This window comes from Mustelus asterias, chromosome 10 (assembly GCF_964213995.1).
Source record: "Mustelus asterias chromosome 10, sMusAst1.hap1.1, whole genome shotgun sequence".
Lineage (NCBI taxonomy): Eukaryota > Metazoa > Chordata > Chondrichthyes > Carcharhiniformes > Triakidae > Mustelus > Mustelus asterias.
In genome coordinates, this window is record NC_135810.1 from 49,429,074 (window position 1) to 49,444,607 (window position 15,534).

At 42.6% G+C, this 15,534-nt stretch overlaps 1 protein-coding gene across 1 annotated transcript in view; it reads right to left on the bottom strand.

Annotated features, from left to right (window-relative positions):
- LOC144500017 (protein diaphanous homolog 3-like) overlaps positions 1-15,534 on the bottom strand; it is a 606,420-nt gene that overhangs the window by 124,037 nt on the left and 466,849 nt on the right. The window contains exons 26-27 of the mRNA XM_078222760.1: positions 2,817-2,912; positions 2,268-2,327 (exon numbers count right to left, since the gene is read on the bottom strand). Coding sequence (XP_078078886.1) covers positions 2,268-2,327; positions 2,817-2,912 — 156 coding nt within the window. The remainder of the gene's footprint in view (positions 1-2,267; positions 2,328-2,816; positions 2,913-15,534) is intronic.

Below are 15,534 nucleotides of genomic sequence, written 5' to 3' on the forward strand. Positions count from 1 at the left end.
ATTTCCGAACACAATTTCCTTGGTACGCCTACAGCAAGCAAAAGCCAGAATGTTGCCCTATTGAACAGGACACAGGCTCTGATGAGATTCTGCTCTTAAGTGAGATCACGTTGCCACACTTACTCCCCACAGCTCCATTCATTTTGTTGCATTTCCTGTGGAGGATTTTATGCTGCACATTTTTATTATATTAACAGGTTGCACCAAAGATTGCTGGTTTGAACCGAACAATTATAAACATGCATTAGGATATTTTTCAACCATAAATTTCTTTTCCTGATAGAGAACACAAATGAAAATAACATTTACTCCCAATATTTAGTATTTTTTCTTCTAAATGATATATATTTCAATGTAATTCAAACAAAGGAAGGAACAAAGTTAATTCAAAGTACAGGCATTTGTTTCTTAATATATTAAATGGGCAAAAAAACAAGTAACCAAAATATAAAAGAAAAAGTAAAAGCTATGACTTTGCAGAAATTCACAAAATGTCACACTTAAAGTTTAAAACCTGATTTTGAAGCTTCAATAACTTCAAGTTAACAGTACTCTAGTGCAGTGATGTTGGTCCTGAAAGTTACACTGCCCTTACAGGAGATCTGAAAGAGATGCTCAAAGTCTTGAGGGGTCTAGACAGAGTAGTTAGGAAGGTACTCTTTCCAATGACAGCAGAGTCAAGAACTAGGGGACACCAATTCAAGGTGAATGGCAAAAGAAGGTGATAGGAGGAAAAACATTTTTATGCCAAATGGTAGAGATCTGGAATGCACTGCCTTAAAGTGTAGTGGAAGCTGATTCATAGAAATCATAGAAACCCTACAGCACAGAAAGAGGCCATTCGGCCCATCGAGTCTGCACCAACTACAATCCCACCCAGGCCCTACCCCCATCTCCCTATATATTTACCCACTAATCCCTCTAACCTATGCATCTCAGGACACTAAGGGCAATTTCAGCATGGTCAATCAACCTAACCTGCACATCTTTGGACTGTGGGAGGAAACCGGAACACCCGGAGGAAACCCACGCAGACACGAGGAGAATGTGCAAACTCCACACAGACAGTGACCCAAGCCGGGAATCGAACCCAGGTCCCTGGTGCTGTGAAGCAGCAGTGCTAACCACTGTGCTACCGTGCCGCATTTGTAGCTTTCAAAGGAAAATTGGGCATTTATCTGAAGAGAAGAAAATTGCTGGGCTGGGGGGAAAAGGCAGTGGCTCTGGACCAGCTGAGTAGCTCTTAGAGAGCCTATAGATACACGATGGGCCAAATGGCCCCCTTATGAGCTATAACCATTCTAAGACTCCATGCCTCTCTGAAGGACAAGACACACCACATTTCCACCTTCGATATTGTCAGTAATCCCATCCATATTCCTTGTGCTGTATTTTGCAATTAATTTGGTTGATTGATCCAAAGTAACACAAGCTTTACTGCTAAATTCTAAATTATCATAGGAATTAGCTGATATATACTTTAGATTATTTGCTGGAGTTTTGTTCCAACTTTCACTGACAATTATACAAAGAACTGATCTAAACTAGCAGGGAAAGAGACACAATATTCACAAAGACCCATACACAGAATGTCAAATTAGAACAGAAAAGTGGGACCCAATCTAGATAATTGGAATACAGAATAAACAGAAGATGTAACGATAATTGGGGTCTATTGATCCGAAGACTGAGCCTACTTTACAAAAATATATTACCTATGAGATCAGAAGAGGTTTGAAAAGATTCAAAGATTTTTATTCTCAATTTTAATTTTTCCTTAGACCAGTTGTAGAATAAAATATTCACTAGACCTTACCGACATGATAAATTGCATTGAACAAAAAACAATTTGGGTGGATTTTCCGTTCTTCCCACAGACAGGATCTTCTGATCCCATCAAAGGCGACACCCCCCCCCCCCCCCGGGGCTGGCTCCCTGGCAACGGGAAGGCAAGCTATCAAAATGCCGGAGGACTTCGGCAGGTCTGGAGGATCCTGCCAACAGCTAATGGTGGGCTACCTCTGCCACCGCACTGTGTGTGTGTGTGTGCGGTGGGGAGGAGTGGGAGGGCTGGTAAATCCTGCCCTTTGTGTCTAAAAAGTAGCTTTAAGTGGGTCCTCCTGTGTGCAAAAAATGAAATACAAGAATTTAAAGTAGTTCATCTCTATGAAATGAAAGTAGGTGGAAAATACAAAAGTCCCGAAATAATTCAGGTGAGTTGTGCACAATTAAGAGAGAAGCCTACATATTACAAAGTTATGCTTTACCCTGGTTCCAAGTCTTCAAAACAGGCCACTGAGAATTTGGACTTCCACTTAGTCGAGTATCTGAAAGAGCCACAACACAAAGAAATGAAACTAGAATGGCAGTAACTAGCAAAACATGTCAAAATATTGAAAAATGTATAATTTTTAGGATCTCTCTCTGGTGGTTACAAATAGCAGGCACATAAATTAAACACTTGATTCATTGGGAGACTTTGTGAATTTTGATAGTTAATTGTATCAAGGCTACAGGGATGAGCTACATATGTTTCTGAACATGAAACTTGTCATAATGAGCACACAAAGTTTACTTCACAGCATTGATTTGCAAATAAGTAGTGACAACAGCCAAGTGGAATTAACATCTTTCTGACATGAGCCATCAGAAGAGGAAGATTAATCATGCTCCTGGCATTGACAGGTTCTGCGTCCCACAGTACTGTGTGTCTCTATTTTAGTCTCTTTTCTAAAAAGTTTATTTTCTGGGGAATAGTATGAGTACTATCCACCTTAACTCCCTTAGAAGCAACATCAAATAGGTACAGAACTCACCTTTAGGCCTTGGTGTCCGTTTCCTTCGGTCTCTGAATGCAGCACCTGACTGCAGGGCCTCTAGCAGGCTATCCATCACGCCTGTCTCATCACCCTCTGTGGAAAAGGATTGAGGGAATTTTATCAGCCTCGAGGGTTACCATAGCAATGTCAAACAGAACAGGGAAAGATCACTATGTTATGACTAAAACCAGCAATTCCTGAACTAGACAAGCCCTTAACTTTGTCATAAATCAGCTTTCGTTTTTTTTACCAAGATTAGTCATGTGTTAGGTTTGTTCATAGCCATTAAATAAAGACCAAAGTTGAATTGATTCACCTGTGACTACTGCTTTCAGTGGGGAAGATCAACAGCTACAATGAACAGATTTTGTCACACAATGAGATGCATAACAACTAGAACTGCCTGCTAGTTTTTGCATGTTAAAGAGCTCCACTGCTAATAGACTGCCGTGCTGATTGAACAATTGTCATGGAAAATGAAAAGACTCATTCCACATATCAGAAATAAAGGTCAATGCAATCTACTATTTATGTCACATTCTTGTCATGTTTTCTCTCCACTTCACTAGTCTCACAGAGATGATGAGGCTGGCATTAATGCAATCAATCATTCTTTAACACATCTCAAAAGCTAATACTTCCTGTATTGGCATTTTGTTTTACAGACAAGCAGGCTTATATCAGAAAAATGAAGGTTTTATCTAAACAAATCACCTGCAAAAGGTTGAGGACATTGTTGACCTTTATTTATTGTATTTAATTTTAAATGGAATCATTGGCTCTGGAGATCATCTGTCATTTAACGCAAACAAATTATCTAAATATTCCTTGAATTCAACGTTAGGTCATTTTGCCTCAAAAACCTATACTTGGAAGCAAGAAAATAAAGTGATCATGAATGCATTTCTTGTATGATATAGTGTGGTCTGGTCAATAACCAACAGAATAAAGAATCAGAATAGAAACTCAATGTTGATACATTAGTTTTATGCAAATATTTGAAGATAGGTTTAACACAACAAATCTTAAATATTTTATTCTAGCTATGCTACTGAGATGACTTTATCATGTCAAATATAATGCATTTATGTATTAAAAGCATTACAAGTACTGTGCCCTGAATTTTCACCATGACAAAAGTAATAAGGTGTCAACCCCCTCTCCTGTTAGTTTTGATCATGCGATGGTAGTTTCAGTGTGTCCTCGTTAACCACATAATAGGTTGGAGCTGGGGTGCCTGAGACCAAATCCAGAAGTCCTGTTCCTAAACCCAGAACCTACCATTTACATGGGACAGGGGGAGCAAGGAGGGGCAGCGGATTGTAGTTTTCACATCCATGGTTCACGTATTGAAGTGCAGCTGGGATGTCCAAAACATGACGTGTGGGCTTTGGACTGTGCAGAAGAACGTCAAAAGCTGCCCGAGTTCTTTGCAGAGGTGGGGTACCCTTTTGGAGAGATAAGAAACCTTTTATGGATGGATCCAGGGACATTTAGGGGAGAGGTCAGGTGCTCTTTGGGCGATTTCAAGTGACCTTTTGGAGAGATAAAATGCCCTTTGAGATTGTTGAAAGAAGACATGAATATGCATGAAAAATGGATAAACTCATTGGAACTGTCAAGATTATTGTAATTGTCAAGTTGACAAAGGATTTAAATCTCCTGACCTTTATTTTTTAAATCTCTGCTGTGCAAAAGAAAATCAGTGCTTGCTGTTTACTCCCATACATTATTCAATGTCGGTTGACATAAATCTGAGTCTCATCATACGATTTGTGCTGCTTGACGGATTTCACAACCTACTGTTATCAGAGTGGTGTGCCTGTCAGTTCACAGTTTGAGATACTTAGGCAGGCTGTGGAAAAGGCCCACCTGCCTGCCAAGTGCTGAGACAGTCTTTGAAATGGGGCTATGAATATAAATGTTTGCTTTTATAAGAAGTAGCAGAAAGAAGGAAAATGTAGTGAATGGGTTTTTAAACGTTGGCCTCATCAATAGACACTTAAGAACTTTATTTTATTTCATCTCGGTATGGATTGTGAGCTCTGCCTGTGATGAATACTGGATGAGTTGACATGGAGAGTCTGATGGCAAAGGGTTGTGGGCAGTGGACATGGGTTGGCATGGAGAGTATGAAAGGCCAAGGAAGCCAGGTGGAAGAGCAAAAGCAGGTATGGAGGGAATGAGGGGCCATGGGGAAAGGGTCATAAGTTAGCACAGAGAGTAAGAAGGGCCATGGGTGATGGTGGGTGGCATAAGTTGACATGGATGAGGCACAGGGGTGTGTGGGGCAGTCAGTGGTGGTGAGGACCGAAGGGTTTTTTAAAATTATATTGCTTTTTGTAAGAGCTGTATTAAAAGTGCTGGAGCACCAAGGTGGGCCTTTTCCACAGCCTGCCTGCCTCTGCACCCAGTGGCAGTCTCCAAACACGTTCTGGGGACGGCAGGCCTTGCTCCAGATATCACTTGCACTCCCACCCACCAACATGGAATGAAAATCCCACTGTCCAGAGTACTTCCTCCCAAGTTGAGTTTGCAAAGTCAGAAATGTTCCTTTTTGCTGTTTTGAATGCATAAACAATGTTAAGGTAAGCTACAGAAGGCTGAGAATTAATGGGTTTCTTCAACTGAAAGCCTGAACCAAGTTAGAAAGAAACATTTATTGGCTCATTAACATCATGATCTAAGTAACAACTACAGCAAAGGTTCCTTTTGTTTTGCTGGTTTCAACTAATGCCATTGTATTTTGAGGGACATGGGCTAACTATGTTACATGAAAGGCAAGAAGCACTTGTGCAAGTCTGTGAACAGTATGTGCAAGCAAACAGACTTAATCTTTATTTCATTTTTACATAATAGAATTCATGGTATATTGAAAAGGCTCAGTGAAGGAGCAGCAAATACGGTGAAATAGATCGACATGGAGCTAAACTATACGAAGTGTCAGATTCCTCAATCCCCCTCCACAGCTGAAGAATTGGGTGCGGGGAGCCCACCAATAGGGAACACTGGCTGCCCCACTGTTATTTAAATAGGCCGAAGGCAGTCTGTCATCCTGCTGGATTAGGAAGTCCTGTCTCAAAGAACTGCTGGCCAATCAGAGGCTATTGGCTCCCGAGGACTATGGGAAGAAGCATGCGGCATTGGATCAGGATTTTGGCATGTATTAGTGGGGGTCACATGTATGCTGATTGGATATCAATCAACTCCCCCCCCACATTGTGTACCAATCACCTCAGCTCCAACCTATTGTGTTGACAATGATGACACACTGAAACTGCCATCACATGACCAAAACTAACAGGAGAGTGGTTGCCACTTTATTACTCCACAAGAGAATTCAACAAGAAAATCTAGGACCAGCAACACATCATCCAACAAGAAGAAAGGCACTTTGCGTCAAACAGACAGTCACCTCAGGCAGTGAAGAGGGGCTCATTTGTTTTCACCTCAAGATTTCTTCCCTACAGAAGCTCAGTAACAATTTTGCATGAAAAACACAAACTTTCAACCTCCATTTGGTCTTCAAAGAACCAACAGAAAGAATCCTCAAGCCTGCATTGCTTTTCATCTGAAAGGATTGGTTAAGAATACATGACTTGTTTTTTGTTACTCTGTTAGTAATCTAACTAATAATCTAGTAACAATTTGTTTCATTTCAAGAATTCATCTTGTTTTGTGAGTAAGTTTGCCTGTGTTTGAGGGAGTGGGTGTTTCGTTGCCTTTACTTTTCGATTGTTGTGTGGATAAACACTTGTCCTTTCTTTTGACTTATACTCACCAGAAAGCCTGCTTATTGCTATTCCTTAAAATCACAACACTCAAAAGGTTTAAAACATACTTTCTAAAAATATATCTTCTTGTGGTCAGCTGACAGGTGAGAAAAAAGGGGAAAAGTTCTCCCACCAGCTCTCCCTATATATTAATGGCTTGGGTGCAGAGGCTATAATTTTAACATTTGCAGCTGACACAAAATTTGGAAGGACTGTAATGAATAATGTATGAGAGGTAGATAGTGATAGACTTTAAGAGGACTTGGGGTTGGTTGAATGGATAGATACTTGGCAAATGAAATTTAATGGAGAGAAATGTGAAGTAATTAATTTTTGTAAGAACAATGAGTGGCAATATAAAATAAAGGAAACAGTTCTAAAGGGAATGCACAGAGGGTCTTGTAAATATATTGTTGAAGGTGCAAGGGCAGGTCTTGGGCTTTATAGAGGCATAGTCTACAAACACAGCAAAATTATAATGGACCTTCATAATACATTGGTTTGGCCTCAACTGGAGTATCTTGACAAACGCTGGGCAATGCGCCTTCGGAAAGGATAGGAAAACTTTAGACTTTAGGGCGGCACGGTAGCACAGTGGTTAGCACTGTTGCTTCACAGCTCCAGGGACCTGGGTTCGATTCCCAGCTTGGGTCACTGTCTGTGTGGAGTTTGCACATTCTTCTCGTGTCTGCGTGGGTTTCCTCCGGGTGCTCCGGTTTCCTCCCACAGTCCAAAGATGTGAGGGTTAGGTTGATTGGCCATGCTAAAAATTGCCCCTTAGTGTTCTGAGATGCGTAGGTTAGAGGGATTAGTGGGTAAAATACGTAGGGATATGGGGGTAGGGCCTGGGTGGGATTGTGGTCAGTGCAGACTCGATGGGCCGAATGGCCTCTTTCTGTACTGTAGGGTTTCTATGATTTCTATGAGATGGTACAGAAAAGGATTATGAGAATGTTTCCAGGGATGCGGGACTTCAGTTATCAGATAGATTGAAGAGGTCAGGGCTGTTCTTAGAGAAGGCTAAAAGATCTGATAGGATGTGTTTTAAATCAGGAGGACTCTAAACAAAGTAGATAGAAAGAAACTGCTCCCATTGGCTGTAAGGTTGAGAATGAGAGGATGCAGAATTAAGGTGAGTGGCAATCGAAGCAAGGACAGCTTTCAAAAGGGACTTGGAAAACAACTGAAGAGAACAAATGTGTAAGCTTATGAGGAAAAGCAAAGAAGTTGCATTACTTGAATTGCTCTTCATTGAGATGGCCTGGACTTGACTGGCCCAGAGGCCCCTTTCTGTATTGTAACCATTCTAACTCAGTAACTTACTAGACAGATTTCCAACAGGATCTGGAAAATTGTATGCACAGGTTTACATTAATGATGAGTGGATTGATGGATTTGTTCTATGATACATTATTAGGTGTATAGTGTCAGCTAACTAAAAAAGCAACTTGGCTGGGGAAAATAAATTTTTAGCATCAGGATTCTTAACAGTTGATTGTCAGCTTTGAATAAATCAAGTGATTTCATTGTTGAGTTATTTGTGAACTGCTGGTTTGTGATCATTTGATATTCCTACCTGTCTTTGATTAACTCAATAGATATTGGTTATTTGAGTCAATCGGATGTGATAGGCACTTGGCACAAGTAAAATTTTCAAGCATGATGGACATTTCCCATGCATTATGGTTGTGTGCCAAGTGTAAGAATAGGAAAATAATAATAAAAATAATCTGAGAAAATACTCTTATGACAGATTAATTATATTTTTCTAGACTTACTTATTAAATCGGTTGTTTTTATCAATAAATCTCACTACGCGAGCCAGAATTTTCAAAATTATGTTATCAAAAAGCTCTAAATGTAAATGTAAACAGATAATTCCGAATAATTCACTGTCATTTGAATTGGCCGCCATCTACGTTGTCGTCAAAGTGCGTGGACAAAGGGGATGTCACAATGATTGATTTTTCAATTCTGTTAAATATATTTTCTCCATGTTAACAGCATTATAAGGTTCTTTACACTGATAAAATCAAACCAATCGATTAGTATTCTCTGCAGAGACCTTCAATGGCACACTTGAAAAAAATTAGTCAAAGACTACTAATATCTTGTAAAGAAGTGATTTGCATTCAGTGAAAGGACGTAAACTAAGTTTTTAATCCAAGAGCTTTACTGCCATTCCAGCACTGAGCTACTAAGAATGGTTTGGAAAACAACCTGATGTAATATCTATTAACCAAACTGTGAAATAAGTTAGAAAAACGCAAGTGAAAAAAACCTTTTCCATGCTAATGCTACTGCTTTTGGTTAAGCTCCATTTTAGTTTTCCCCTTACCTCTATAACCACAGTGTTTATGATATGGAGGTAAAATTCTTCACAAGCTACTTCCTTTGCTCCCACTTGCTTAATTCCAATCTAAAGGTCTAATCACTCAACAGGCTAGACAACAGATCTGATAAAAATTCCACCCTGGAAATGTTAACTTATTTGTCTTCTCCACAGATGATACCTGAACTGCTGAGTGTTTCTAGCATTTTCTATTTTTGTTTCAGATTTCCAGCATGTATGTTTTTGTACACTGCTAGCCATTTTTGCTCTCAATCCCCTGCCAATTCTGCTTGCTATTGATCTCTGCAAGATGCACAAGAGGAAGTTGAGGAAATTGATCCTTAAAAGTTAGTTGAGCAACTAGCTCAGATGGTTGGAGCATGGTGCTAATGATAACAAAGCCCTGCAATGGCCAGTAAAGCTTTGCATCCTGCAAGCCAGTGTAATACTCATTGCCCTTTTAGTTCTGCAGGCACAGGCAGGAAAGTAGAGTTGAAGCCATGATCAGATCAGCCATGATGTTATTGAAAGACGGAGCAAATTCAAAGGGCCAAATGGCCTGCTCTTGCTCCCATTCCTCATGTTCTCACCTCTGGCTTTCTATGTAGAAATGCCGAGTCACCAGGATACTAATGTTATATTAGCATCCTTCGACCTTAATAAAACTTTGGCACCACTCAGTATTATTCAGCAATTTTAGATAATACTTAATGCAATATATGCTTGCTTTGTTCAACTATAAAGTCTGTCCCTGATGCAAGGGTTAACTGATTATCAGATGAAGTATATAAATCATACTGTGATACAATATTACTTCCTGAACTGAACGCGTGCTAACTTCATGAAGACGAAAATACAATATTTTTCTTCCTCTGTGACACCTTTCTCTGAAAATTCTTTTGAAATCTGCTAGACTTCAGGTGAGACAGTATCATAGAGGGTTGAAAGCTAGCTTGCAGTGAGATGATTAAAATATGTAACACAAAGATTCTTTTTTGCAGCTAGCATTGTGTAAAAAGATTTATATCATGTATAGGACCTGAATATGCTGTAACTGTATTCCTGAGATAATGAGCATTCAGTAAGTTAAAAGGCCTTTGCACTTCTGATGTTCTGTGTTAATTAATCTTTGTAAGCAGTTTGTTACATTTATTAAAAAATAACCATGTTTTGATGTAACAGATTTTCCAAAATCGTATTGAGATAGAGTCATAGACATTAACAGCATGGAAACAGGCCCTTCGGCCCAACTTGTCCATGCTGACCCTTTTTTAAATCCCTCAGCTAGTCCCAATTGCCCACATTTGGCCCATATCCCTCTATACCCATCTTATCCATGTAACTGTCTAAACGCTTTTTAAAAGACAAAGTAGTAGCCTCTACTACTACCTCTGGCAGCTTGTTCCAGACAGTCACCACCCTCTGTGTGAAAAAATTGCCCCTCTGGACCATTTTGTATCTCTTCCCTTTCACCTTAAACCTATGCCCTCTAGTTTTAGACTCCCCTACCTTTGGGAAAATATATTGACTATCTAGCTGATCTATGCAGATCTAATCAGGTCATACAGATGTTGAAATTCTACCGTCCCACCCGCCATGGAATCGGAGTGGAAAATGGATATGTCCATTGACCTCAGGCAGAAATTTCCGGTCTTGCTTGAGTGAGGCCATAGAATCCCGCCCAGAGAGTCCCAACTGAAAATGCAATATCCCAAAAGCAAAATACTGCAAAGGCTTGAAATCTGAAAAAGAAACAGAAAATGTTGGAAATACTCAGCAGGTCTGGTTGCATCTCTGGAAAAAGAAACAAGAGTTAATTATTCCGTTTGTGACTGTACATCTAAGCTGCTTTTGGATGAAAGTTTTGAATGAATTGTTTTAATTTCTTCATTGTTTGTCTGGATTAACATATTACAGTTACGCCAATGTTGCTCTTTACTAAATAAATGTTCTTTTTGAATACAGAAAATATACTTAAAATTGTAGGACTGAGATGTGATGCCTAACTGCACATAATTACTGAACTCGATTTGCCCATGGGGGAGGGAAATTAGATAGAGAGTTTTTAAGATGTCCCTGGGCAGCTGTTGGAATGTGTGACTGGAAAAAGAGTCTGGTAACAGAAGATGTGCATCCTGAAAGAAACATTTACTGGTAGCTTCAATGCTGCTTTTCCCACCCACCATTGGCCTTTGCCGATTTGCAGGAAAATCTTGCCCAGAGGCCTTTCCTAAATGTGATATTCTTATAAAAAAGTTTTGCCTTGAAATTTGACAGTTTTTTAAATCCTCATTTCTCTGTATGAATTGGAAAGTGGAGAGTGTACCATGTGTAACTAAATCAAAAATCTGTTCTTTATCAAGTTGAAAGGACAGCACTTTAAGTGATCAAAACTTAAAATACAAGATATGAACGCGGTAAACTTAAATACCACAGGTAGCATCTTGATATTTTTATATTGTTAACTGATACTGATTAACATTTAATTCCCATTGAACTTTCAGTTTCTAAATACAGCCTGCTATTAATTCAAAGTTTTTTGTACTAGGAATTTTGAATGATTCAATATGGATGCCAGGTAATTCAAAGTGGCATGAAGAGAACAGATGCTGAGCCATAGAAAGAAATTAGGAGTGAGCAAATGGTTAAAACAAAAGACCTGAATTTTCACGACCACAGGAAGTATCAAAGCACTTTACATCCTTTTGAGGCCTCGGATGGAATTTTATGAGATTGATCCTAAGTATCCAGCTAGCGTGAAAATAGGAGAGTTCCTGATCTGTTTTTTTGGGCAAGTTTTCATGCCCAATCTTATGCACTTAGTCATTGAAAAAATGGTGTAGACTGTTTCTAACTGCTGCAGGCAGTGGGCTGGACTTACGCTGAGAGACTTTGCCGTCGCACCTCTCTCACCCTCCTCAACCACCTCATACACCAACTCTACAGCAAACGCCGCAGCCTGGAAACCAAGATCGAATCCATATTCTCAACTTGCGCTCAGGACGCAGACCAGCTGCGAAACTCTGCCAAGCAGACGAGACAAAGGAACTACACCATCTACATGCACACCAAGAACAGGAAACTTGAGAAACTCGGCATCACCACCAGCAGCAACCAAGCCTCCCCCGGTACCACAGTAGGAAACAGTCCCACTGCAGGGAAGTCCATTGTCAACTTGTCCGACTACACACTTCAACCAGATGAAATCGAAGTTCTCAGCCGAGGGCTTAATTTTTGCCCCACCACCAAAATAGACCCCATTTTGTCTCGCAGCAGACACAGAGGAATTCATCAGGCGAATGAGGCTGAGGGAGTTCTTCCACAAACCCCAAGAGGCCAACAACGAACACAATGAGACAGCCAATGAACTGGAACAGCCGACAGAGAGATCCGCAGTGCATCCGAAGAGGAAAGAGTCGAATTGGACTCCTCCGGAAGGCCGCTGCCCTCGACTTGACATGTATGCCCAAGCCGTCAGGAGGTGCGTCAACACCAAATTCATCAGCCGCACTCACAAGACAGCCCCGAACATCACCCAAGCACAACGTAACGCCATCCACGCTCTCAAGACCAACCGCAACATTGTCATCAAACCAGCAGACAAAGGAGGGGCCATCGTCATACTGAACAGAACGGATTACTGCAAAGAAGTGTACCGACAACTCAACAACGAGGAACACTACAGACAGTTACCTGCAGATCCGACCAAAGAACACACCCGTCAACTCAACACTCTGATCAAGACCTTTGATCCGGACCTTCAGAACACCCTCCGTGCTCTCATCCCACGTACTCCCCGCGTTGGAGATCTCTACTGCCTCCCGAAGATACACAAGGCAAACACACCCGGCCGTCCCATCGTATCGGGCAATGGGACCCTGTGCGAGAACCTCTCCGGCTATGTCGAGGGCATCCTGAAACCCATTGTACAAAGAACCCCCAGCTTTTGTCGCGACACGACGGACTTCCTACAGAAACTCGGCACACATGGAGCAGTTGAACCAGGAGCGCTCCTCGTCACAATGGATGTCTCAGCACTCTACACCAGCATCCCCCATGACGATGGCATTGCTGCAACGGCCTCAGTGCTCAGCGCCAACAACTGCCAGTTTCCAGATGCAATTTTACATCTCATCCGCTTCATCCTGGACCACAATATCTTCACCTTCAACAACCAGTTCTTCATCCAGACACACGGAACAGCCATGGGGACCAAATTTGCACCTCAATATGCCAACATCTTCATGCACAGGTTCGAACAAGACTTCTTCACCGCACGGGACCTTCAACCGGTGCTATACACTAGATACATCGATGACATTTTCTTCCTTTGGACTCATGGTGAACAATCACTGAAACAACTCTATGATGACATCAACAAGTTCCATCCCACCATCAGGCTCACCATAGACTACTCTCCGGAATCGGTTGCATTCTTGGACACGCGCATCTCCATTAAGGACGGTCACCTCAGCACCTCACTGTACCGCAAGCCCACGGATAACCTCACGATGCTCCACTTCTCCAGCTTCCACCCTAAACACGTTAAAGAAGCCATCCCCTACGGACAAGCCCTCCGTATACACAGGATCTGCTCGGATGAGGAGGATCGCAACAGACACCTCCAGACGCTGAAAGATGCCCTCATAAGAACAGGATATGGCGCTAGACTCATTGATCAACAGTTCCAACGCGCCACAGCGAAAAACCGCACCGACCTCCTCAGAAGACAAACACGGGACACAGTGGACAGAGTACCCTTCGTTGTCCAGTACTTCCCCGGAGCGGAGAAGCTACGGCATCTCCTCCGGAGCCTTCAACATGTCATTGATGAAGACGAACATCTCGCCAAGGCCATCCCCACACCCCCACTTCTTGCCTTCAAACAACCGCACAACCTCAAACAGACCATTGTCCGCAGCAAACTACCCAGCCTTCAGGAGAACAGTGACCAAGACACCACACAACCCTGCCACAGCAACCTCTGCAAGACGTGCCGGATCATCGACACAGATGCCATCATCTCACGTGAGAACACCATCCACCAGGTACACGGTACATACTCTTGCAACTCGGCCAACGTTGTCTACCTGATACGCTGCAAGAAAGGATGTCCCGAGGCATGGTACATTGGGGAAACTATGCAGACGCTGCGACAACGGATGAATGAACACCGCTCGACAATCACCAGGCAAGACTGTTCTCTTCCTGTTGGGGAGCACTTCAGCGGTCACGGGCATTCGGCCTCTGATATTCGGGTAAGCGTTCTCCAAGGCGGCCTTCGCGACACACGACAGCGCAGAGTCGCGGAGCAGAAACTGATAGCCAGGTTCTGCACACACAAGGACGGCCTCAACCGGGATATTGGGTTTATGTCACACTATTTCACATAAATATTTCTGCTTTTTTCCTCCTGAGTCTTTATCATGCGATCCTAGAATCAGAATTTATGTCACACTATTTGTAACTCCCACAGTTGCGTGGACCTGCAGAGTTTCACTGGCTGTCTTGTCTGGAGACAATACACATCTTTTTAGCCTGTCTTGATGCTCTCTCCACTCCCATTGTTTTGTTTCTTAAAGACTGGATTAGTTGTAAGTATTCGCATTCCAACCATTATTCATGTAAATTGAGTCTGTGTCTTATAAGTTCTGTTTGTGAACAGAATTCCCACTCACCTGAAGAAGGGGCTCAGAGCCTCGAAAGCTTGTGTGGCTTTTGCTACCAAATAAACCTGTTGGACTTTAACCTGGTGTTGTTAAACTTCTTACTTAATTCACCAGCCAGCCTGCAGCAGACCTCTGATTCTGCACATGCTCAATAGCAGCCGCAGGGGTCCGACAGACAGAGAGAGCACTGTTAGACCTCTGCGACTGCAGGCAGCCTCAACCAGCTCCCCCCCCCCCACTGCAATTGCGGAGGTCTGCGGCTGATCGCGAGTCCCACAATGCATGGGCATCTAGCCCCTCACTGCTGCCCAGACTGATCGCACCCCCCTCCCCCGATCTGATCCAGTGGCAGTGGGTCCCCCTCCCTCTCAAATGGGCCACCTTTTTAATGCCCAGCCCCCTTCAAGCCCTGCCCCTTCAGGTGCCACCCCTATAATGCCCAGCCCCCTTCAGGCCCCACCCCGATAATCTCCTCCATAGGCCCCGCTTCCTGACATTGCCCAGTGGGCAGTGCCAAGGTGCCTGCTAAGCATTGCCCAGGTGCCTGGTTGGCATTGCCAAGGTGTCAGGCTGGCACTGCAGAAGGGGCATCCCCCGTTTGCCCTCAGTCTTCCCGGGAGGCCTCATTGGCCTCCGGTTCCACCGGCGAGGCTAACACGACTGTTCCCTGTTCATGGGGAGCAGGTGTTTTCCTTGTTGAAGAGAACCTCTCACGGCGAGGCCAGGAAGGCAATTGAGCCAGGACAATTGAGCACTGAGTTCACTAAACACATTCAAATAAGTATTTCAATGTATTTGAATAAATTATTTGCGGCGAGAGGCTGACCTCGCTGGAAATCCGGCTCTCATAAAATCGTGAGAGCCGAGAAATCGGGTGTGATCCTGATTTCTCAGCTCTCTCTGCCCATCGATGGGCGGGGCAAGCCAGTAAAATGCCGTCC